This window comes from Schistocerca piceifrons, chromosome 4 (assembly GCF_021461385.2).
Source record: "Schistocerca piceifrons isolate TAMUIC-IGC-003096 chromosome 4, iqSchPice1.1, whole genome shotgun sequence".
Classification (NCBI taxonomy): domain Eukaryota; kingdom Metazoa; phylum Arthropoda; class Insecta; order Orthoptera; family Acrididae; genus Schistocerca; species Schistocerca piceifrons.
This window is the reverse complement of record NC_060141.1, coordinates 421,430,183-421,457,299: the sequence shown is the minus strand read 5'-3', so window position 1 is coordinate 421,457,299 and position 27,117 is coordinate 421,430,183. Positions and strand designations below refer to the sequence as shown.

The following is a 27,117-nucleotide window of genomic DNA, read 5'->3' as shown; positions in this document are numbered from 1 at the left end:
TCAGTGATGTGGGATAGTAGGTGAAGTTGCAGATATGAAGGCATTTTGACCATCCACAATGTCCAAATTGCGGTGTCAGGTAATGCTTAAACGTCAATTAATGCCCATAGGTGCCGCCAAAGCTGCAAAGGAATGCGGACGTCGAGATGCTGGTCATGAATAATGTGGTGGATAACCTCCACTGGAGGGCAAGAAAGGTGCTTGATGAGCAGTAGTTTCACTGTTGGATACTTGTGCAAGGTGAACAATGAGAGAAGCAAGTCGCTGATGAGGTCCGGATGAGTGTGGAGGTGGCACACCAGGCAGACAAAATGGGCGTCGATGTCGGAAATGCCATGGATATCCAGTAGGTGATCCACTAAGGTGAACGAAGTCTTACGGTTATCTTTTTGCAAAGCAGGTAGCTTGGGAAACCTGCCAGGTAACACATGTTGAGGCAGCATCAGCAGACGGAGATCTGTGTGAGCAGAACAGGACGTCTCCGACACTGGATGTGCAGTAGCGGTGAATGGTGCGTCATCTGAGCTCTGTGTGGGGCAGCGGCCACATGCAGCACATGTTGTGGAGGTGTTGGGCTTAAGTCAGCATGGTGTGTCCAAACTGCAGGCCTGATGAACACAGCATGGGTGTAACGGCTCATGCCACTGTAACAGTGGGCGGAAGGCGGTCGAGGCACAGCCAAGGGTGGGCTGACCTGGGAGGCAACAGGCATTGCCAAGACAACGTGCAGGAGGGGGGGTGGGGCTTGGGGGGGGGGGGATACAACCACACTAGGCATATAAGAATGTGCTACCCCTTGCATAGAAATGTTCAATTCACTGTTCTGGAACTTTGTCAGCACGTCAAACCATCCCAAACGTAACGGCGTGGATGAAGGATAAACCACAATGTCTTTAACTGGAAGATCACCGATGATGTCATTAGGTGGCACGCACTGTCCATGTTGTGGCTGTTTGGCTTTTGTTCTGCTGCCACACTAGATGGTGGCCATGTTGAGCCAGTTAAGGTTAGGTGGTCACTGGTGTGGCTGGACGTAAATAATTGATCACCTGTAACCAAACTTGCATTAGGTACACTTGACCACTCGTGGTCACAAGAACAGTTAATAGGGCACATGACACTTGCACCGAAAGGCACTGGTAGAGCCATTGTGGTGGAAACAATGTGGGCTGGCACACGAAGTTCGCAAATGACGAAAACAAGCACAAAATAACTCACGATGAGACGATGATGGTGTCGGGGTCACCACTGTGGTTATCACATATGGTAGGTCAGTAATCACACACACTAAATATCGAATATGCATTTATTAATCACTGAGACAAAACAAACAAACATGGCAGAAGAACAAGTTATGCACCAAGAAGCAGCTAGAAGAAAGCAGTCCAAAGAAATAAGAGTGAAAGATAGTGTGCACCTCACATTAAAGTTCAGTTCCCTCCAAAGTAATGTTCTTTTGATTCAGTGCACTTCTTTCAGTTAAATTTTCTCTCTGCTGGAAACACTTCAGGAAGTTTTTAAGTGGGATGCTGCTGTTGAACTGTTGACATTTTTCCTCAACTATGGTTTGTATCAATATGGTGCTTGATTTGTCTATAATTAAGTCACCGTAAGCTGATCCCTGACAGCTGCAGAGGGTTCTGCATGGCAGCTTTACAGGGCTGCCTCAGCAAATAACATAACATGATTTTTAAATGTGTCTATGGCAACATCTCGGTGTTGTCACAGTTCTGCAGATGGTTACTGTTTCCACCTGCAGTTGTTGGTGCTTTGCAGCTGAAATCTGCCAACCATACTGTGAGCTGTCAGGTCTTCTTATGCTGTCTCAACTACAGGCACTTTCATTGCAAATTTTCATACTTCAAAATACCAAGGCAAACCTGATTAAGATTTGGTCCTGATGAAAGAAATTCTTTGTTCACTGTCTACTTCATGTCAAGTAAACAAATGTGGATTGATTTCATGTGTGATATCACTTGATGTGCTTATTTTAGTCTTAGTGATGGTAGTGGTTCCACTGACTTGGCTGCTGTTTAATCACTGGGTCATAATTGTAGCACTATCTTTTGTCATCAGTAACAACTTCAGAAGAAAAATTCATATGATTTTGCTGTTTAACCTGCTTGTTCAAATGTGTGTGAATTCCCAAGGATCAAATCGCTGAGCTCATCGGCTCCTATACTTACAGACTACTCAAACTAACTTATGCTAAGAACAACACACACCTCCATGCCCGAGGGAGGACTCAAAACTCCAGTGGGATGGGCCATGTAATCAGTGACAGGGCACCTCAAACTGTGTGACACCTGCTTGTTACAAAAAGAAGTGACCTGATTTACACTTTGGCCCATATTGAACATTTACAGCTCACATTATGTAACAACATGTTGTGGGTTCATTTCCCCCAATAACATGTACTGACATGCATGCATGACACAAAGGTCTCTGCAGTCATCCAACAGTTATCTTTGTTGATTTCTTTCAATTCATTCATTACATTGTGATGTCAAGGGTTTTAAAGTGACATGTCTCATAAATTGAAATGTGAAAGCCACTCATACCATCAGTTAGCCTAGAGTATCTTATTTAAATGCTGCTTTCAACACTCCTATGATCTGCGCTGCAGGTTTTGATAAGAGAATACAGAACTTGTCTCAGACCATCATTTCTTTAGGATCAACCACAGTTAAAAATCACAGACTGAATATGTCACCTCAGGGAGAGTATAACTGTACCACTTTAACCAACACACAAGACTGTACTGATTAGCAGATTGAAGCATTTCCACCTTGAAGTGAATCTTTGAACTACAGTACATGACAATTTTGCCTGCTACATAAAAATTTGTGTGTCCCATCTTATACTACAGTAAACAGAGTTCCACTTTGGTACATGATGTAATATATTTTCTGGCAAATTGCTCTATGCAGTTCACTTATCTGTACTGAATACTGAAACAAAATTATTTCACTCTTTGTAGAGTATGCACAGTGCTGTTGGAGTGTGATAACTTAGCTTAACAATACTGGACAGTGGAAAGTTCTGGGTGGAAGATGGGCCACAGTGGCTGGAGGCAGTGGCCATGTGAGTGAAAATTGTGATTGTGTGAATAAATGTGTTCTTTCTGTTTCTGAAGGAGTACTTTTTTGTCTGAAAGGTTACATGTTTAGAAGTCTCCTCACTGTACCTATCTGCTTCTCTGTGCTCACCCTTTGTGGTGAATTTCACAGTTAATAATATTGCATATTTGTGCTTTGTTTTTCAAAAACATTATATGGTCCTTTCTGTCTGATAACGTTGTAGCATTTTGGACATGAAAATTCTTAATATACAACTATACACCACTCATTGTACAACTGAGACCTTTAGTCGTTGATGGGACTATAGAGAAGACTGGAAACATCTCTAAACTTTCAGGCAAAGCCTTCTTCATGAACTAATACATATGGACAGTTATACTGTTCCACCTAACTGCATGTTCTTGCCACTGCAGTGTAGCTAGGATGAGGGATTTTGTTGGGTGATGTGGATGGGAGGACTAAGGAAGTGGGGACTCGAAGGAAGGGACAGCTGAAGAGATGGAATGCTGACAACTGGCAGGTGAATGCAGCAAGGAAACATGGTAGGAATGTGGCACCACTGTGGTGGTGCATGGGGAAAGTTGTACGGCAGAAAATGAAATGTCAGAGTTGTTTGGGAAGGGTTGGGGAAGTATAACACAGGAGGATACTGACCAAGGAGATAAATATCCTTGTTGGTTAATAGAATAAAGTAAGATGTATGGGAATGGATGTGGAGGTGGAGTATAAGACAGACAAAGGCAGGCCAGGCAGAATGTGGGGTCAGAAAATGTGATGTAAGAACAGTTCCCTTCCGAGCAATTCTAAGTTATCTGATATTACTAGAGTGAAGGAGATGATGTAGATGGCAAGGAGTTTTAAAAACAGCAATTGAAGTTAAGGATGTTGTGCTCAGCAGAACGTCCTGCCAGTTGTGTGGTCAACCTTATCTCTTGGTCACAGTTCGGTAGTGGCTATTCAATCAGATGGACAGCAGATTGAAAGCTGTGTTCACAAGAAAGACTGTGCAGAAGCCGTAGCAGAACTGTTATGTGAAATGGGTACTTTTCAAAGTTGGTCCTGCCTCTGACAGGGTAAGATATTTCTGTGACAGGAATGGAAAAGGATGTACTGATTTGGGTTAGGTGTTGCAACTGAGCTTTCCACATGGATGTAGCCCACATACCAAGGGGCTCGAAGTAAGTGTTGTGTAAGAATGACTCAGGACATTTTGTGGGTTGGATGGGCAATGAAATACCATTTGGAAGATTGTAGAAAGAATGTTCCTCATTTGAGGGCACAACGAGTGATAACAAAAGTCCTTGTGAGTGATACAGTTAAGTTGTTCTAGTCTCGGGTAGTATTGGGTAATGAGTGGAGAGTGCCAAACATATTACTTCACAACACCATAAATGAAAAAAAAATTTGAAGAGTTTTCACACTGTTGATCATACCTATCTACTCTTGGGTAGTTTGCATTTTTGTCCATTCTGCTGATATTTATTGTGCCTAGACAGATAACATAAGGTTAACTGTAGAATGAAAATAACTTTTTGCCATATTTTATCTAACTGAAAATAATTCACTTTATTTTACAAGACAAACACCAATTTCATAGGTCATACCATGATAACCTTCCTCCTACCTCCTCATTGCCTATAATATTGTCATTGTGTTACATGAAATACTAATATTCCCATCACTTTATACAATAGAAGTAAATGCTTACTCTTTATCTAAGAAATATATTGTTGTAAATCAGTTGCTGTGGTTCATTTTTATGTTAAGTAGATTAGTGTTATTACTTACAGAAATTTATGCCCATAATTTGGTTGCTCATTTTACTTGCCTTTTACAGGGTTCTCGCTGGACATTTCAAGCGACAAGAATGACTGGCGAGTTGGGATCATGGTCCCTGAAACCAGATCAGATGCAGGTTGTCAATCCTGTTCTTATTCTTGTGTTTATTCCTGTTTTTGAAGCTGGCATATATCCTCTCTTTGAAAAGTGCAATCTTCTGAAAAAACCTCTTCAGAGGATTGGAGTTGGTGGTGTTCTTGCAGCCATATCTTTTATTATATCTGCCATAGTGGAACTTCAACTTGAGGTAATTGTTTATGAACCTAAATTTAAAACAAATCAAAGCCAATTCTGTTGATAACTTATCAAATTGTCACAATGATAATGTTAAAAATACTCAACATTCGAAAATAATCCATACTCAATGAGCTGCTTCCTTGAAATTGGGTATGTGTATATCACTCAAATCTGTGAACAGCAAAGGCAATGGCAGTAAACCTATTCATGATTAATAAATAAATACAAATGGATAAAATGGGGGGGGGGGCGGGTAAATGATGGAAATCCATAATGCAATACTTTCCAGATGTTGCTAACAAGCAACATGGGAAAGAAAATATTTTCAAAACTATGAAAATACTGAATCATTTTTACTTTAATTACTTGTTATTTGTATATCTGATATTTTCACCTCTACATATGTCAATGATCTCTCTTCTAAAGCAGAAGATTCCATATGGCAATACAGACACAAGTAGCTGAACTAACCAAACAAGTGGCAGAGCTTCATGTTGTAACAGACCAGGATAGTCAGCAGCCAGAGGTCGAGGCAAGGATCCTGGCTGATGGGGGCTTCAGTGAAATAGTAGTAACAATACAAGTTCCTTACTATGACTTGTATAGCTACAGATGGATGACACAGTGCAGTGGCCATACCCCCTTTTGGCAAGTGTTCAGTTGCTGTGCACAGTGTGCTGACAGCAGCTGCCTGGCCTGCTGCTGCTGTGGCTGTTGCAGGCTAGAAGATGCCCCCAAGTGGTGTGGTACCAAGTCCAAAAAGACGGATCGGTACCAGAAGATGACCCTGTGATGGCAAAGGCTCAAACTGATGGCAGCTAATAGCTAGTCCATGTCCCCTCATCACCCATGTAGCCCTCTCAACCCAACAGGTGCTGCTAGACTGCTATCTCTTAATTAAAATTGGCGAGTTTATATTTTTATGGCATAGAATAGTAAGGGCTATAAATTAGAATTTTTTTATTAAAACTCATTTGCATTCCCCAGGCAAATCCAAGTCATGCCAGAAACAGAGCTGGAAGCAGGAAACAAGCCATTCTGTTGCAAGTTGGTCAGATCAGTGACACTGTTGGCCAAGTAAGGAATAAGCATTCAGCAGAAAAGAAGATGGAAAACCAAAGGAAGTGAGACAAGAATATTAATTAGCTTATAAAGAATGCTGCAAGGAATGGTATCTATCTCATAAGAGAAGAGCACATAGTGAGGGACTGCAATAGAGTTAACAGCCTGTTAAGTGAATGTAGCAGAATGAGGAGAACTCATTCAATTATTATGAACTGAGCTTTGTGTCATAGTCTCACACTAGCTCCTTTCAAATACTCCAGTTCTTGTGATGAGTTGATCATTAGATTTGATGGCACTCACAGAAATAGCACTCAATTCCATGATTATGATGCTGTAGTGAATCTATGTCCTACATGCTCTAGCACAGTCTATGATGTAATCAAGATGATAGTTTTCACTGAATGAACTTCATGCTGCTCACTCCCTACCATCTACAGATGGAGAAACTGAATGTCATCTTACAACACCATATTGCAGAGTGCTGCCAATACTGGTCTTCAACACGGAAGCCAGCAACAAGGCCTCTTGGACCCATGTTAATGTTCAACACTCGGATACCTTCAGGTGCTGAAACCTACCAGGGGTAGGGTGGAGATCAACTGAGCATGTGACTACCGATGCCAGGCACATCATGGATGGTTCATTGAGGGTCATCGTAGAATTCAGAGTGTGTCTGAATACACTCTGAAGATGGCACGAAACCACTTCATGCTGGGCAGCCATCTCCCTTTTCACTAGCAGCAGCTGCCAAACCACAGGGTTGCTGACATCAACATCTGGGCATGCAAATGCTGAGATGACTTGGTGGATGGCACACAGAATCCAGTGTGAAGCTGCTGCAGGACAGCGACTTGTAAACTCTGTGAATAAATAACGGAACTCTAATAATGTTTTACTGGTGTTCTTGATGCTTCACATGGTCCCAACAGCTATTCTGACTTCACACAGAGGTGTGTCTGCTCGACCTTTTGTAATATACAAGTCTGTGGCTTAGTTGTTAAGATGATTTACCACTTCAGAACACACACAGGACAATAATTTCATAGCCTGATACTGTAGTAATGAACTGGCTCAACCTGCTGATGCAACAGCTTCCTACTGCATGGCCAAGAATGTTGTGCCAAGTCTGGCCCATCTCAGGATGAATTAACTGCCTTATTGCTGCAAGTGGCATGCCCACATACTGTGCCCACTGGCTGCCTTTGGATCTGAAATGTTTTACTGCTAAACTTTCACAGAATCACCAAAACCCATCTGGGCCACTGTATACCCCTCCCTTGTAAAGACCTGTCCCCCAGGTCTCTACCCAGGGTTGGTCTGTAACAGACATAAGACACATGTCTATTAACATTAAATATCTACAAAAAACTTCTGCAGAATAGTGCTTGGTGGCATGGACTCAAAGGCTCAGAGGCTGCAGTTTCTTTACAATACTTAGCTCCTAGTCTCTCACCTACAGCTACAAACTACTTGGTGGCTCATTAGCTCTCCTGAGTACACTACACATCAGAGGCTGCTACTCAGGTAGCTGACTGTGTGTGGGTGCACATAAGGATTTTTTATATTAGGTGATTCGCCATCCAGTCCTGATACTGATAGCTCTAGAAAACCCAGAAGGTATAAGATTGAAAGAAATGCCTCCCATGGGTGAAAGTGTTAAAATCCTAATGGTAAACTGCAAAAGCATTCCCAACAAACTGCCAGACTTTGAAGCACTCAAGAAAGACAGCGAAGCTCACATAATAGTAGGTAGAGAAAGCTAGCTAAAATCTGAAATTGGTAGCAGTGAGTTTTTTGGGGAAAATGTAAATGTATATCAAAAGGACAGGCAAATAGGAAATGAAGCTGGTGTATTTGTTGCAGTAGACAAGAAACTCAAATCTATCGAGATAGAAATTGAAGCTGCATATGACATTGCTTGAGTAAGACTCAGAATAAGAGATAGGCATAAAATGGTAATTACATCCTTCTATCACCCACCAGAGTCATCTCCTAATGTATCTGAAAACTTTAGAGATAATGTCATTTAACATGTATGTAAGGTCCTCAAACATACTGTAATCATTGGTGGAGAATTTAATCATTCAACAATCAATTGGGAATATTGCAGTTTTGCTAGTGATGCACATGATAAGACATCCTATGAAACATAGCTTGGAACACCACTCACAATGTAAATATATTGGCTCTAATGACAACAGATAGACCTGACCTCTTTGAGGATGTCCACATCAAAACTGGTGTCAGTGATAATGGCATGGTTGTGGCAGCAATGAGTACTAAAGTACAAAGGACAACTAAAACAAGCAGTAAAGATATACATGTTCAGTAAACTAGGTAAAAAAACAGTAGTGTCACACCTCTATGAGGAACCTGAAACTTTCGGCAAAGGGCAGGAGCATGTAGAGGAACTATGGCAAAAGTTTACAAGAACAGCTGACCATGCACTGGATAGATATGTACCCAGTAGTACAGTTTATAATAGAAGGGAACCTCCATGGTATACAGTCATCACTGTAAAGAAACTTGTGAAGAAATGGAGATTACTGCATAACAGGTGTAAAACAAAGCGTAGTACTGCAGATAGAGATATGCTAAATGAAAAGCATTGGCTGACAAGGGAGCAATGCCTGATGCCTTTCGTCTACCACAGTAGAATATTGTCAAATGATCTTTCACAGAACCCAAAGAAATTCTGGTTGTATGTAAAGGCTGTTAGTGGCATCAAAGTTAGTGTCCAGTCCCTAATGGACGAGACAGGAGCTGAAATTGAGAGTAGCAAAGCAAAAGCTGGAATGCTTAACTCTGTTTCCAAATTTCCTCTATGAAGGAAAATCCAGGAGAATTGTTCCAATTTAATCCTCGTGCCACTTTAAAGATGAGTGAAATCAGTATTAGTATCAGTGGTCTTGAGAAACAGCTGAAATCATTAAAACTGAACAAAGCTTCAGACCCCAATGGAATCCCTGTCAGATTCTATACTGAATTTGTGGATGAGTTAGCCCCTCCTCTAACTATAATCTAGTGTAGTTCCTTTGAACGAAAGGTCATGCCCAGATCTTGGTAAAAAAAGCACAGGTCACACCAGTCGACAAGAAGGGCAGCAGAAGTAATCCAGAAACTACCATCCAGTATCCTTAACATTGATCTGTTGTTGAATCTTAGGACATATTCTGAGATCAAACATATTGAAGGATCTTCAATAGGGTGACCTCTTAAATTCCATCCATCATGGGTTTCAAAAACATTGATTATGTGAAACTCAACACGCAATTTTCTCACCTCACCTGCGGAAAGCTTTGGATCAAGGCAATCAGTTAGATGCAGTATTTCTTGATTTCCAAAAAGCATTTGACTCAGTACTACACCTACACTTATTGTCAAAAGTACAATCATATAGGGTATCAAGTACATCAATCATTCTTCCCACTCTCCATACATGAATGATACAAGGAGAAACCCTAATAACTGGTACAATGGGACATGCCCTCTGCCATGCACCTCATGGTGGTTTGTAGGGAATAGATGTAGTAAAAGAAGACTGTAATACCTGTGGACTCACAATTATCTCTTATTTCTCCTTTCTCATTTATACACTTGAAAGACATATTACAACTCCTCTCATTTTACAGTAGCCATGATGAATCATCCTTGTCAATCTGTGATCCAGATCTACTAATATCTTACCAGTGCAAAAATACTGCTGTCAGAGCACAATAAAGGTGAATATATTCCTTTTTAAAAGAATGACAGAAAAGTGGGGAACCAGCTGACTGAATCCCCATTCTGCCTTCCTCACCAGAAATTTTGCATGTGAACATAGTTGTGCTCTTTTAACACAGAACGTTTTAAATCCTTTTACCCAGTCTCTCTTTATAGTTAAGCTTTCATACTCGGCATCACCCTCTTACTGCCACTATGTATTTCTTTCTCCCATGTCTCCTTTTTCTCCCATTGATGTACAATATGTCCCACTACCATTGTTTCCTCTCTCGCACTCATTTTTGTCCTATATGTCACCTCGTATGGGGACAGCTCTCTACTGATTTGAACATTCGAATAGTAAGCTGCCACTACAAAGGAAAGACATATTCCTAGTGATTATGGTCAGAGTTCACATAGTGACTTAGGATCTTCCTAACAGCATGATGTACCCTTTCTGTTCTATGTTTTGGCTGTGGCTGTAGCAGACTAGTTCTTACTTCCTGAATCTGTAGAGACATACATAACTGTTTCATTAAGCCAGGCATGAAATTTGTCCTGTGGTCCATGATTGTGGTCTCTGGCACATTGAACTTCAATAACAAATTGTGGACTGTGGCTTGCACAACTGTTGCTGCCTGCTGATTAGGGATTACGATAATTTCCACGTATCTACAAGAGTGATCAGTAACTGTTGACTTAAGTGTCTGGCTAAATGGAGCCTACATATCCATTCCAATCATTTCAAATGGTTTGGTGGTCTCTGAACTAACATTTGTTTGTGGCTCATATCTACTCTTTGCACACTGCACATATCTCCTCACACATTGGTCTACATCTTCATTTCTTCCTCTACACCAGTTCCTCTCTGCTACTGTCCAATTACTTCCCCTACAATCTACATGTCTGGATAGCCTGTGGCTGTGACCTTCCTTCAAGTGCTTCCTCTCTGTTTTCTGCTGTCACCACTACATGTGGCCCCAACCTCATAACCTTACACAACAGACCATCACACTTGCTGAATGGCAGCTGTGTCCTTTATATCTTGCAGTCACTGTCAGAATTTTGCACTGCTTGCCATTCGGCAAGGCTAAGTCCCCGTGTTTGTATTATGCTCACTTTCCTTTTCAACCCATCTGCTTTTCCATGTCTCTTCCCTTGTGTACATACTACTTCATAATTGAATTCACTCACATGCAATGCCCACCTTGTTAACCTACTGGACATGTTCTTCAAGCCTAAAATCCATTTTATAACTGCATGATCTGCAACTACTTTAAACTTTTCCCTTTATAAGTAACACCAAATATATGTAATTCCATTTGTCAGATTAAGCATCTCTTTCTCCAGTGTGGAAAAGTCCTTTTTATTTGTGATGATCTGATGTGAATCAGAAACTATTGGACACTCATTGCCACTGACCTCTTTGCTGTACATACCCCAGCACCTTATTGGATGTGTTGCATGGTAACACAGGTTCTTTCTGATATCCTGAGAATAATAATTTGAGAGTCCTAGAAACAACAGTAACTCCTTACCTGACTTAGGAATCAAAAAGTATTGTAGCACTAATATCAGTTTCAGGTCCATCTTGACTCCTTCCCCACTGATTATACAATGTAAGAAACTTTCTTCCTGCTTGATGAAATGACACTTCTCTGGGCTCAATATGAAACATGCTATTGCAATCTTTTAAAAAGTCTCTCAGCTGCTGCCTGTGTTCATCCATCTCTTTCGAGAACACAGTTATATCATCCAAATATACTAAACAATGCCCAGGCTTTAATCTCCTCAGAATCCCATCTGATAAAAGCTGAAATTTTGCTGGAGCATTCTTCAGTACAAACAGTAATCTTCTGTACTGATGATGACCCCAGGAGACTGAAAATGCTGTCCTTAGTTGGTTCTCTGGAGCTTCCTCTGTCTGGTGGTATCTCCTTCTCAAACTCATAGTGGAAAAATATCAGCACTGTCCTAAATTGTCAGTGGTCTCTATGATATTAGGAATGTGCTTTGCATTTTTGTTTACTGTTAAGATGTCTATAGTCACAAGAAACCAATATTTATTGGGACCATCTGACAATTTCTTCACCACAACCCCAATAGTAGCATCCCATGGACTACCATTCCGTTTATTATCCCACTGGTTAACTTACGTTCAATAAATTCTTCCATAATGGGCACAAATAATGAAGCAACTGGTATAGTTTATGGTTCTCTAGTGCTTTATTTCTCAGTGGTATCTGATTTTGCATCATGGGTGTTGCTGTCAAAGGTTCTTGAAGGAAAAAGTCCTCAAACCCTTGTTTATCTCTTTTTGCCCTCAGTAGCTGCTCTATTCTTTTACACAATGCAATTCTAACAGTAGCACACAGCTGATCAAGGTTAGATTCCAAGAATCCACATCATCCTTCAGGATGTCCAAATTCGCATAATAATTCCCTTTCTTATCTTTTTATCTTTCCTGCTAAAATTATCGAGATTCATGGATACTGTTCTCCACCAATTCCCACTTGCTGTGTACAGTGCCCCTTCTAACAAAGCAATGTGAAGTATCCAACACCTCACTTCCTTCACAGTGTACTAACTGGTACATCCAGCTCCACACTCACCCCTCAAGTACAATATTGTGCAAATCCGACATTAGTTTTCTTGTTTGCAGTTTAGATGGCACCTTCCTTTAGACACCCCTTGCCACAGCAATGCATAGATAACAGTTTCCCTGTGTGGAATGTTGTCCCACTAAGTACTACTATGGATCATCAAAGATATATTTTGACATACTACTGACACAGATTTTGCACATTGTGCACTGTGCCCCACCATGTTACACCATGTACCTCTAACAGGCTGTAAGAAATCTTCTTTACAGTTCATGAGGAACCATGATAAATCAGCTGATTCTAGTAGCCTGAACAAAGTAACTCTCAAATTATGATGTATTTCTCATGTAGAGCCAATCTCCCCCATATCCACAAGCAGGACAACAGTTTTCTTACTCACCCTACTGTGCTGGTACTGCTGGCTGCTGCTGTGATTTCATTTTCATGCTGACAGAATCATTTGATAGTTCAAGCCCTTGTCCAGTCATCCAGATTTAGGTTTCCAAGATTTTCCATAATTGCTCCAGGCAAGTCTCAGGATGGTTCCTTTGAAAAGGCATGGCCAATTTCCTTCTTCATCCTTGACACTTGACACAATCTGAGCTTGTGCTATACCTCTAACAACCTTGATGGTGACAGGATGTTAAAGTCAGTCTTCCTTCCATCAGAATCATCTGACATCAACCATAGGTGATGCCAGCAGTTCTGATGTTGACTGAAGTAGATCAGGGGCATCAGGCTGCTACTTATGCCAGGATGGTCAGTGGCAGGGGTTGAGGTGAGGATGCTGGACAGTGGAGGCTTCATTGAAAGTATGGCAATGTGACAAGTTCTTCATCATAACTTGTGTAGTTACAAATGGACACCACAGTGCAGTGGCCATGCCCCCTCTTAACGAGTGTTCAGTTGTTACAAGTGTTGACAGCTGCTGCCTGGTCTGTGGCTGTGATGTGCACCCAGGTTTACTGACAAAAATGCCCACCTTAGCAATACCTGACTCAGTATGGCAAGCCGCACAGCAAGCTGGCATCACCAGTGCTGTGGGTGGCTGGGGTGCTGGTAGGGGAAACCAGCCTCTTGTTGAGAAGTTCTGCTCCAAAAAATAGTGGCACAAGGCACCGTGGTGCCACGCACCAGAGAAGATAGGTGACAAAACCCCAGAGTCAAACTGCTTCACACCTGTGCAGGAGTCTGCTGCTGCTGCTGCTGCTGCTGCCACCGCCGCCCACCTGGGCAGGCATCTGCTGCTGTAGTGGCCCAGATATGGTACTAAGTCACAGGAGAGGGATCAGTACAAGGAGATGTCTCCACAATGGTGAAGGCTCAAACTTATCATTGATGATTGCTGGTAGGTTCATATCCTCTTGTCACCCATTGTACCCCCTTCTTTCCAATAGGCTCTGATAGATCGCTCATCCCTTAACTGAAATTGGCAAGCTTATAGACAAATCAGTAACTCAGCTGCTATGATGTTTTACCACTTTGAGCTTTATACAGGACAACAATTTCATGGCCTGAAGGTGTAGTAATTGCCTGGCTTGGCCTTCTGAGGAAACTTCTTTCTGGTGTGTAGCCAGGAATGTGGTGCTAGCCTTATTGATGCCAGTAGCATGCCAACATACTGTGTCCACTAGCTGCCTCTGGCTTCTGATATGCTTTACTTCTAGACTTCCACAGAAACCCAAAAAAGCCATCAGGGCCCCTACAATGTAAAACATCCAACTTACCATTACAGCAGCAGAATTTCATGAGAGAAAGTAGATGTTGCATCCAGAAGCAACCATATGTCGGTACTATCACAAATTTGTTGTACAAGTCAACGACGTCACCCAACTTGTGTTAGGAGAAACGGAAAACTCAGTAGCAACAGTGATCAACTTAACAGAGAGACAGATGTGAGCTCTTAGTTACAAGAGACATTAAAATTCCTATGAACAGAAGTGCTGACGTATCTGTCTTAGAAGTATCCTGCCTTTTATAATTCAGAACAGATGACCGCTACTTATATGCAAACTTGACAAACAACAAGCCAGAAGTCGAAAACATTCTGAATAATCATTTTTTAAATGTTGTAGAGAAAATAGGATCTAAATGTTCATTAGAAGAAGCAAGGCAGTAAATGGAAGAGGCCTTACCCACACAATTTGATACAATTGAAATTCCACCCACCTCTCCTTCTGAAATTAGGAAGATAATAAACTCTCTCAAGAATAAAAGCTCACATGGAATTGATGGCATTTTCAGCAGGATAATAAAAGCTTGCTCCCAAGAGATAGTCTAAGTGGGATTCTTAGCCACATACGTAATAGCTCTCTGAAGCAGGGTATTTTCCCAGATAGACTGAAGTATGCCATTGTTAAACCACTGCATAAAAAAGGGGATACATCTGATGTCAACAACTACTGCCGAATCTCTCTTCTGACTGCCTTATCCAAAATTCTTGAAAAAGTAATGTATTGAAGAGTAGCTTCACACCTTTGTAAAAATAAAGTTTTAACAAAATGTCAGTTTGGTTTCCAGAAAATTCTTTCAATGGAAAATGCTATATATACTTTCACTAATGAAATGTTAAATGCTCTGAGTAACTGGAAGTCACCTGTTGGGATTTTTTGTGGTCTCTCAAAGGCTTTTGATTGTGGAAATCATGGAATACTTCTAGATAAGCTCAAGTACTGTGGTATGAATGGGACAGTGCTCCAATGGTTTAAATTATACCTAACTGGAAGAGTGCAGAATGTTAAAATAAGCAGCTCACATAATATGCAAAAAAACTGGTGATTCCTCAAACTGGGGAACAATCAAAAATGGGGTGCTGCAAGGTTTGGTTTTGGGTCCTCTGCTGTTCTTAATATACGTTAATGACTTGCCACTCTATTTTCACAAAGATGCAAAGTTGGTACTTTTTGCCGATGATACAAATATAGCTATCACACCCAACAGACAAGAATTAACTGGTGAAATTGTAAACAATGTTTTTCAGAAAATCATTAAGTGGTCCTCTGCAAATGGGCTCTCATTAAACTTTGACAAAACACACTATATACAGTTCCACACAGTAAATGGAATGACACCACTAATAAATATAGACTTCGATCAGAAATTGGTAGCTAAGGTAGAATATTCAAAATTTCTAGGTGTATGCATTGATGAGGGGTTGAACTGGAAAAAACACACTGAAGATCTGCTGAAACATTTGAGTTCAGCTACTTATGCTATTAGGGTCATTGCAAATTTTGGCAATATACATCTCAGTAAATTAGCTTACCAGGCCTATTTTCATTCTCTACTCTCGTATGGCATCATATTCTGGGACAACTCCTCATTGAGTAAAAGAGTGTCCTATATCATTATGCACCCCTGTACAGTGTATGATTCACAGGACCAATAAATATACAATACAATACAATACATTGCACAAAAGCGTGTTATCAGAATAATTGCTGGAGCTCATCCAAGATCATCCTGCAGACACTTATTTAAAGAGCTAGAAATCTTCACTGTAGACTCACAAAAATATATATATATATATATATATATATATATATATATATATATATATATATATATCTTACTTACTTACTTATCGCGAATGGACACAGAAGGATCACGCAAAGCTTTCTGACGCCGTTTCTTCCATACTTCTTTCATTCGTTCTCCATGTTTTCTTTTTCTTTCTTCTGTCCATTTTGTTCCTGGTCTCTTTAGTGCTTCCTTCTCCGACAATACAATCCACTTTTCCACCTTATTTCTAAAAGTTTTTCTATCTTTGACATCTTTAAGTTCAATATTTGCTTTTTGTAAATCTAATTTTACTTGGCAAATCCATGGTGTTGTTGATTTGACTTTTTCTATGTAAGTGAGAATTCTGTTGGTGAGTCGTGTGGGGGGAAGTCTAGTGACATGTCCATAAAATTTTAATCTTCGCCTTCTTATGTCTGCTGCCAGGTTTGATATAGTTTCTGTGGTTCTTCTTGATTGTATCCAGTATCCTTCTTCTGTTAATTTTGGACCTAAAATCTTTCTCATGATTTTGCGTTCTTCTTTTAGTATTTTTTCTAAATCACATTTTGTGTGGAGTGTGAGCATTTCACTAGCATATAGTGCTGCTGGCTTAATTACTGCGCAGTAGTGTCTGATTTTTGTGTTCGAGGAGATGCATTTTTTATTGTATATTTCATGTGTCATACCATATGCTCTCTTCATTTTCTGTTGTCTGATCTTCTGTGCAACTTTCTCTCCTCCGGTTGGCTCCAAAATTTCACCTAGGTATTTAAAATGTTTTACTCTATTTATTTTTCCATATTTTGTGTTCAAACTGTGTATATGAAATTTCGTACTGAAAAATTCTGTCTTTTGAAACGAAATTTGTAAACCTACTTTATCCGCGCATTCCTTAAGGATCTCTAATTGTTTGGTGGCGATTTCTTCATCATCTGCAAGTATGGCCAAGTCGTTCGTGAATGTTAAACAAGATATCTCCACGTTGTCTTTGGTTCTACCAAGATGGATTGGTTTCCAGTAGGATTGATTTTTTAGTTCTTTTTCCCATTCCTTAGTGACTTTATCCAGGACTATATTAAACAGAAGTGGAGATAGCCCATCACCTTGACGTACTCCAGTTTTTATGAGAAAAGGTTCAGAGATTTCTCCCCTGAATTTAACTTTAGATGCAGTGTCTGTCAGTGATTCTTTGATAAGCCTTAGTGTTTTGGAGTCAAGTCCAAGTTCCTCTAAAATGTTAAACGAGGATTACTGGTCAATTGAGTCATAGGCTTTCTTAAAATCTACAAATGTACAAATTATGGGGGCATTTCTAATTGCTTTGTGTTTTAATATTGTCTTTAAATTAAATATTTGTTCTATGCATGAGCGACCGGGGCGGAAGCCTGCTTGATAATCACCAATTTGGCGTTCCAGCTGCTCTTGTGTTCTTTTCAGCAGGCATGTTGAGAGAATTTTGTAGGTGACTTGTAAAAGTGAGATTCCCCTGTAGTTATTGACATTTGTTCTGTCTCCTTTTTTATGTAACGGGTGAATAAGGGCACATTTCCAATCCTCTGGTAATTTTTCTGTTTCCCATATTTTTGTTATTATTTTTGTGAGCTCTTGCAACGTATTTGGTCCTAGGTTTTTTAATAGCTCTGCAACAATGCCATCTTCGCCAGATGTTCTATTATTTTTTAAGTTTTTAATGTGACATTTGATTTCTTCCTGTGTTGGTGGTAATGAATCCGGTTGAGCGTTGGCACAGATTTCTTTGGGAAACCTTAAACTAGGTTCTGGGCAATTTAGTAGGTTAGAAAAATATTGAGCCAATACTTGACAGTTTTCCTGGTTTGTTAGGGCTAATTTACCATCTGGTTTTCTGAAACATAAATTTTGAGGGATATATCCTTGTATTTTATCTGCGAAAGTTCTGTAGAAGTCTCTTGTATTATAGTTTTGGAAATTTTTTTCTATGGCATCCAGTTGTGCCTTTGTGTACTTCCTTTTTGCTTGCCTAATAGATTTTGAAACCTGTTTTCTAACCTCGTTAAATAAATGTAGACTTTCTTGTGATTTTTTACTGTTATATTCTTGAAATGCCTTTTTTCTCCTTTCCAATGCATTTTCACAGTCTGAATCCAAGGGTGTTTGAATATCTTTTCAAGGGAATAGTTTCCTTAGCTATTCGCGTGATTTTAGAATGAAATTCTTCCCATGTGTTTGCCTTTTCCTTCTCCCATTCTTCTTTTACTTTAGATTCTTTAATCTTCTTGCTGTCATATTTCTGTATTTCTGTTTTCTTCTGATGACTTCTTCATGCTGTAAACTTGATTTTAATTCTAGTTAGGTAATGGTCTGAATCAATGTTTTCTCCTCTGCGTACTTGGACGTCGTAAATTTCTTTTTGTACTGGGTATGAAATCGCCACATGATCTATTTGAAACTCGCCAATTTGTTGTATAGGAGATCTCCATGTCTTTTGTTTTCTTGGACATTTTCTTAGAGATGTTGACATTATCTTCAGGTTATTCTGCTTACATAGTTCGACGAGCCTTGTACCATTTTTATTGGTAAATTTATGTGCAGGATATTTGCCTACGGTTTTTTGGTGGATTTTCTCTCTACCAATTTGGGCATTAAAATCGCCGAGTATAACTTTTGTATCATCTTTTGGAATCTTGGGCATTATATTCTCCAAATTTTCCCAGAACTTTTCTGTTTCTATGGGGTTTTTCTTGTTGTCTCCGTTTGTGGGAGCATGAACATTAACCATTGCGTATGTTTTGTTGGCACATTGTAAGCACATCGTCATTATCCTATTATTTACGGGAGTAACTTCCTTGATGGAGCTGAGCACGCTCTTGTGTATGATAAACCCCATCCCGAGATGGGGGGCTCCTCTTCCGATTCGTTTATCCGTCTTGCTCTTAAAGATGCGATAGTTGCCATAATCTGATGTTTCTTCATCTGTAAAACGTGTCTCCTGTAAAGCTAGTATTACTATCTTTTGCTTTTCAAGTTCTGTTGTAAGGTTTAGAAGTTTTCCTGGTTGGATTAATGTATTTATGTTAAAGGTTCCAATGTATGTAGGTGTTTTAAGTGGAAGTTTGCCAGAGAGCTCCGACTTTCTCTGATGTAATCGTGTAAGTCCAGGTTCCCCAGAATCCGAATTCCTGGTTGCCATCTGTTGATGGGTGGATTGGTTACCACCAGGGGTAATGTTGTTATTACTTGCACGAGTCATACTTGCTTGTAATCAAGTTGGTCCAGTTTCCACTGGGTGTTTAGAACCAGGGATTGTTAGTTCCTGGCGCATTATGACCAGCCGCACATTGTGTGAACAGACGCTGACCAGGATGCCGATGGTTCCCACTTCAGACGCGTCCTGGATTTGGGTGTTGACAGTGCTTATTGTAATGGCGGCACTTACTCGCCATGACACAGCAACGTCTTCGGGTTCTGTGGTTTTTGAATGAGTGTGACCCTTGCCAAAAGTCACCCTCCCACACCCTTGTGATGCTGCCGCCTCAGTCCGGGACTGCTTATTTGGGTTTCCCCTTATTCGCAGCTGTCCACCATATCTGATGGATCGTTCGCTATCCGCCACCTGCGACCCGCCCTGTACCTGAGGCTCAGCTAGGGGTGTGTGTGTGTGTGTGTGTGTGTGTGTGTGTTGTGTTGTGTTGTGTTGTGTTGTGTTGTGTGTGTGTGTGTGTGTGTGTGTGTGTCTGTGTGTCTGTCTATATATATATATTGTTAGTAACAATCTGAATGAATTCAAAAGTAATAGCAGTGTACATGGCTACAACACTAGGAGAAAGGATGATCTTCACTACTTAAGGTTAAATCTAACTTTGGCTCATAAGGGGGTAAATTATGCTGCCACAAAAGTCTTTGGTCACTTACCTAATAGCATAAAAAGTCTGACAGATAGCCATATAGCATTTAAAAGGAAATTAACAGAATTTCTTAATGGCAACTCCTTGTACACATTAGATGAATTTTTGGATATAGTAAGCGGGTAATTTCCCCAAATCCCACCAAAAAAAATTTAAAAAAATGGAGTGTCATGTAATATTTTGTGTTATGTAATATCTTGTGTAGATATCGTCTATTAGCCTGACACGTTCCACATCATTATGAAGTGTCGTACACATGATCTATGGAACAAATACTAATCTAATCTAATCTAATATGCTGTAAATGGGTCATCTATACAAACTTAGGATTTCATAACACTTCCAATCAATTTTTTATCTCCAGTGCAGTTCATCTGACAAATCATTGTTGTCAGCATGCTTCATCCATTTATTGGAGAAAATTTTCTATATTTTGATTTTTGTCACTAGTTCATATCCTATGATGAGCATCACATACTTATTGAAGCAGACGGTTATAAGATAGCTGCATATTCGTGTAAATCCCATATGGATAAAGGAGAAGTTATCGTATTCAGAAAAGAGAGATAAATATCAAAATGTGAAAATAAGTAAATTCTGTACGGGTAAGGATATAGAAGCATATGCTTCTGAGATACTGTTGTAAAATGTAATATTTGTGATTGTTACAGTATTCAGGTTTCTGTTGATTGACTGGGAAATTTTCATGAATTACTGTGCTCTCTGCCAGACAAAGGAAAGGGATTATTAATTTGTGGTGATTTTAATGTAACTTTCTTGTAAGAAAACTAGATCTAGAGGTGCTGTTAGCCACTTATAATTTGGTGTTAGTCATAAATTTCCCTGCCTTAGTTACTCAGTGTAGCCAGAGAGAGACTGGTGGTAAATGGATTATTGGAACATTTGTCCCATTATATACCTTAATTATTCCATGTACAGCTCAGGAACAGTGAGGCTGATTAATGGAAAAAACTACTGAAGATTTTACAGAAATATTCAAAATTGTTTATTGAAATGAAGTTTAAAATGAGCCTAATGCTAACTCAAAATTAAATATATTTTTATCGAGTTTGTATCCATATTTGAAAGTAGTTGTCCTAAGAAGATAATTAAATGTAATGATGGCAAGTTATTAAAGAAACCATTTGCCACATCACAACAACAAAAAAGAACTTGTATGATATTCCCACAACAAGTAATGACACAGAAATGCTTTCCTACTGTTTACAGTACTGTAACATATTAAGAATAGTTGTAAAAAAAAATTCAGAAATATGCATGTATTGTTTGAAATTGACAGATCAAACAACAAAATAAAAACAGTATGAAATACTGTTGAAAGAGAGACAGGAAAGGAAGTCATAGATGATGGCATTGTTTCTGTTAAAGTGAGTGGGTATGTTGTAAAATACAGTTCATGTTATTTTCAATAATTACCTTTTGAAAATACCCCTCAGGGGTGATGAATGCAGTTTTCTCATGATCAGCCTCATCTACTTCGATTTGACAGGATCCTGAGTACATGTCAATGGTTGAGAAAAACTTAGCCCCCTACAGACAATCTAGTGTATCATCAATTCATGGAAGAGGGTAAATATCCTTTTTAGTTATCTTATTAAGCTTCCTGTAATCAACACAAAAGTGCCAACTGCCTTCCTTCTTCCTGATGAGAACCACTGGTGACAACCATGGGCTCTGCGAAGGCTGAATGATGTCATTCTTTATAATTTTCTCTACCTCGTCATGAATTATTCGACGTTCCATTGCTGACACACAGTATGCTCTCTGGCTTATTGGTTGATGGTCTCCAGTGCTGATCCGATGCCTCACTATTGATTTGTCTAGTTTGCTCTTCACCTGTGGATTGAAGCATTCATAGAACTCTTGAAGAATGGCAAGTAGCTTCTTCTGTTGTTCCTTAATGAGATCTGGTGATAGTCGAGCTAGAAGATTTGCCTCATAGTGGTAGCGCCAATTTCGCCCACAGACTCGGCATGGGAGGTTTCTATGACACTCAGCTGTTCAGCAATTAACGGCTCAGTGTTTGTTACGCACATGCATCATGGAAGGATCTGTGGTTCTCAGCGACAGTTAACTATCTGCAATTCACCAAATCTGTTCTTAAACGAGACGACAGAGGCTGGGATGACCAAGTTATTCTTCAGTGTATGCTTCTCTTACATTCCACTACAAGATCCATGGGTTGATGCATGGCATGACACACAACAGTTTCTTGCACTGACTGCAGGAATGATCACTTCATCCAGCACACATAGTCTCCACACACTCGGATGCGCATCTTCCTGTCCACAGTATCTCATCTCATTTAGCATAATCTTCGAGCAACCATAATCTATAATTGCCTGAGAAGCTTTCAAAAAGTCCCATCCGAGAGTGACATTAAGACTATACTCATGTCAGATGATGAATTCTAAGGGCTGTGTATGGCCACTTATACCCACATGAATGACACATCTTCCAGTAGGTTTTACATATTTCCCATTAGCCCCCTTCAGCAGAGATGTTTTCTTGTTGACAAATATGGTTTTCTGCAACTGGCAATGGTACTTCTCCGAAATGACTGAATATGATGCTCCAGAGTCCACAAGAGCTTGGGCTGGTCGGCCATCCATGAGGATATCGACATAGTTTCCTATCATTTTTGTAGTGATCAATGGCGGAGGATTTCTCTCTGGGGCAGCCTCACCTGCAAGGAAGGTCGCACTCTTGCAGATGTAGATGCACAAATAGTGCCTGAACTCTTATGCAAATCAGCAGTAAAGCTGCGAGTAATGAGTATAATGGGCAGGGGCACTATGAATGTAGTGCGGGACAATAAAGTTGCGAATGTGGGTCTCAAAAATTGCAAGTGTGGGTCTCATGGGAGGCATGCCAGTGATAATTCCCTGCAGTTGCACTATCCTCTGTGTCCTTGGTGGCTCAGATAGATAGAGCATCTGCCATGTAAGCAAGAGATCCCGGGTATGAGTCCCATTCGGGGCACACTTTTTCAACTGTCCCCGTTGATATAAGTCATCACCTGTGTGCAGCTAGGGGTATTGATTTCATTGTAATTTCAAAAAATGTTCACTTTGATACTCATCAAACTGTCTGAGGTACAGCATACAAAATCATATCCTCAACCTGCTTGTGTTCCACTGTTGTTGTAGGACTAACTCATTTCACTCTTTTTGAAAGAAATAATCCACACTGGCTGTAGAATACCCTCTGTTAAAAGTCATGGCGGGTTTTGTACCACTAAAAGATATATCCTAAGATGGCCTACACAAATTATTTGTGCTTTGCTTGTTAGCAAAAATTATTTTACGGAGAATCCTTAACAGTGGTGTAAAGAACAAACGGTTAATGAAAAATAGTGTTATTGCAAACAAATAGCATTCTGTAAGCAGCAGTCCTTAATTAAACTGAAGGGGATAGCAGAACCCATAAAAGTAAAATCCAGGCAAAAACTAAATGGACCAAACAAAGCTGTAGACTAGTAATCCACTGAGACAATTTCAACGTATGAACCCAGTAAATGAGAACAGCCCTACTGTGCCACAAGCAGGAACATGGTTTAGCTGCAGCAGACAAGGCAGTACTGACTGCTATGCAACAGGAAAGATGTTTACAGGTTGCAACAAAACCAATGCTATAGAAGTTGTGAACGATGGGGGGAGGGGGGGGGGGGGGACTCTATGTGTGCTAACCTACTTAAAAATTGTGTAAAAAGTTTGAGTCCCATTTAGAAAAAAATACTGAAAGTGGACAATTGAAATGCAATGTCTTAATAAAACCTCATTGATGACATAAATTCCCTCTTTCATAAACAAAAATCCATAAAACTCTGAAAGTGGATAATTAAAATGCAAAATATTAATAAAGCCTGACTGTTATTACAAATTTCCTCTTTCACAACTACAATACTAAATTAATGGACAAATTTAAAGGGCTACCCTGTGAAACTAAAGATCTGTGACAGTAAAATAGTGGGCTATAGAAGTAATGCCTCTATGTTTAGCCCATCAAAATTTGCCAAGAGACACATGTTGCACATCTGTCTGCAAATTCAAGACAGAATCAGAGAATCTTATGAGAGCATGATGAACCTCTGTTTCTCCTAGAGTATTAAACATTTGCTTTCCAAATGTAGCATCTGCATATTCTTTTGGATGTTGGTTATAAGGTGACCAGTTTTATGCAAATGCACACTTGGTGCCAACTTTGAGCTGGAACCATTATCATTTTCTCTAAGTGGGTTCTGAAGTTTCTTCCATTCTGTCCTATATATGTAGCAGTGATAAAATATATCTGTGATGACTTAAATTTATCCTGTGTCACAGTCTCCCTATGCCAGAATTTTTGGCCATTATTCTTTGGTGGTGTAAAAAGCCATAGTTATATCCTTCACAAACAAATATTTGCTGATTCTGCTGAAAATATTACCATAAAATGGTATCCTATAGAATTTATTTTCAGCAAAAAACCTGCTCATTTTAATCACATGAAACACAGCATATAAATAACCAAAATGTAATCTAAAATGCATAAAAGCTATAGTTTTTTTTAACTACAGTGCTCATCTAAACCTCAAAATGTGCAACTCTCTGCAACCTTTACATCCAAGCTTGAACTAATGATAACAACAGACACATAATTTATTGAATGAATGACATTTTCTGCTATAAACAAATCCTATAATGAAAATTTCCTAATAGCTAGCTAATTAGTTTCATTTTCCATAGATCATTAGTATAATTAATTGCAAAGATGTGGAATTAAGCATTTTACTTTCACAGCACACATTCATGTGTAAATATGGCTATGCACTGACCATTTAGAAAGAGATTTTGTTTTATTTCTAATGTTTTATTTTTTCAAATACATTTGAGTTAGTAATTCTCACTCACCACCTTTTACAGATTACGAAAGTAGCAATTCTTCTACTGATATTATTATTATTATTATTAATATTATTATTATCATTATTAATATTATTAATATTATTATTATTACAGTTATTCAACATTGAGTAATTAAATACAGTCCCTAGAAATATTACAGTTTCAGGACATCATGCGGATTATTCTTTTGAATACATCAGTTTACAAATATAAAATTAAAGATTTATGTGAAATAATAAATTTTACATTTTTATATGCAAACAACAGTATTAAAAATATTTTTAATACTGGATCAAATGTGAATTACTTAAAACTATGAGCTTGAAATACTTGCAAGGCTACTTTTCACATAGATAAAGTACTCATCTACATAACAGAATGGAATTCTATTAAAATTCTTTTTAGTTGGTCTTTTAATTTACTAGTAGGAAGGGCTGTGAGACTGTTGGTAGGGCGTTGGCTAGCTGCAGCCCAGCATGAAGTTCATTTTTTTTATTTCATAAAACTGTTCTGTGGCTATTCACGTCATATCTGAATTTTTGTCTTATATCATGCTTGTGAACATCACAGTTATAGTTTGGATTTATTGTTTTCATAAACAATATTACTTTCAATTTCTGTACACCTATAATGATAAGCATACCCAATTTTGGAAACAAATTCCAACATGATTCTCTAGGTTTGGCACTACATGTAATTTTGATAACTTTTTTATTTTTTTCATTTTTTATTTATTTTTTATTTATTTATTTTTGTGTCAATAATGCACATACATCCATAAAATATTTGCTAATCATGTTTATAGCAAATGTTTTTGACAGTTTACAGGCTAAGAGATCTTTGTGCATGTCACATTTGACATTGTCCTGGAGTGTGTGATTCCTAAGAATTTTGTCCTTTTTTTTCTTTTTTACACAGTTATTTCCAAAGGATAACTTCATACCAAATTCTGTTTGTTTGCCAATGTTAAATTCCATTATTGCAGTCTTTGAAGCACTTTTAGATGGTTTTCACTGAAAAACTTAACTATTCCATTTGTTACACTGTTGCACAGCACCCCCAGACTATTATAGGCTTTGTGTTTGCACACAATTGATGTATTGTCTGCATTCAATATTTTTTTAGGAGAACAGTACTATATATCATTAACATAATCCAAGAAAAGAAGGGGTCCCTATTTGAAACACCCACTGTTCATTTTAAACAATACAAATTTTATTGTGTTGCTCATACACAATTTTATTAACATAATGGAAGGAAACATTCCACGTGGGAAAAATTATATATAAAAACAAAGATGAGGTGACTTACCGAACAAAAGTGCTGGCAGATCGATAGACACACAAACAAACACAAACATACACACAAAATTCAAGCTTTCGCAACAAACTGTTGCCTCATCAGGAAAGAGGGAAGGAGAGGGGAAGACGAAAGGAAGTGGGTTTTAAGGGAAAGGGTAAGGAGTCATTCCAATCCCGGGAGCGGAAAGACTTACCTTAGGGGGAAAAAAGGACAGGTATACACTCGCACACACGCACATATCCATCCACACATACAGACACAAGCAGACATATTTTGCTTGTGTCTGTATGTGTGGATGGATATGTGCGTGTGTGCGAGTGTATACCTGTCCTTTTTTCCCCCTAAGGTAAGTCTTTCCGCTCCCGGGATTGGAATGACTCCTTACCCTCTCCCTTAAAACCCACTTCCTTTCGTCTTCCCCTCTCCTTCCCTCTTTCCTGATGAGGCAACAGTTTGTTGCGAAAGCTTGAATTTTGTGTGTATGTTTGTGTTTGTTTGTGTGTCTATCGACCTGCCAGCGCTTTTGTTCGGTAAGTCACCTCATCTTTGTTTTTATATACAATTTTATTAACACATAGACACTCCCTCCAATAACCAGGTTCCACAACTAATCAACTAATACAATGATGTTGACGCAATCAAAAGCTTATCCTAGATCAAGGAACACTCCACTATCATACTCCGTGTTCTTTAAGGAATATCGCTCGAATAAAATTTTTATCCTCTTGTATCTGGTGTGCCCAAAACTATGCTATTATACATTGTTTACCTGCTATGCTGATTATATTGCTTATTTAAAAAGTTTATTAATGAAGTGTTATATATTGAAATGTCAGTAGTCAAAGCTATTACTTAACTATCTTTATGTTACTATATTGCTTGCTGTCTGTTTTTTCTCGTGTTTTTCATATGGTTACTGACATCATTACATTCATTATCAATTACATAGTGCCAACTAAATAATTATTTGTTTGGTACACATCATGATATATTCTGGTAG

General features: G+C 39.0%; 1 protein-coding gene across 3 annotated transcripts in view; it reads left to right on the top strand.

The window, feature by feature from the left end:
• The window catches only part of LOC124795504 (peptide transporter family 1), a 347,550-nt gene that overhangs the window by 277,944 nt on the left and 42,489 nt on the right, over positions 1–27,117 (top strand). For all 3 annotated transcript variants that reach the window (XM_047259564.1, XM_047259565.1, XM_047259566.1), the window contains one exon: positions 4,918–5,166. In XM_047259564.1, coding sequence (XP_047115520.1) covers positions 4,918–5,166 — 249 coding nt within the window. The remainder of the gene's footprint in view (positions 1–4,917; positions 5,167–27,117) is intronic.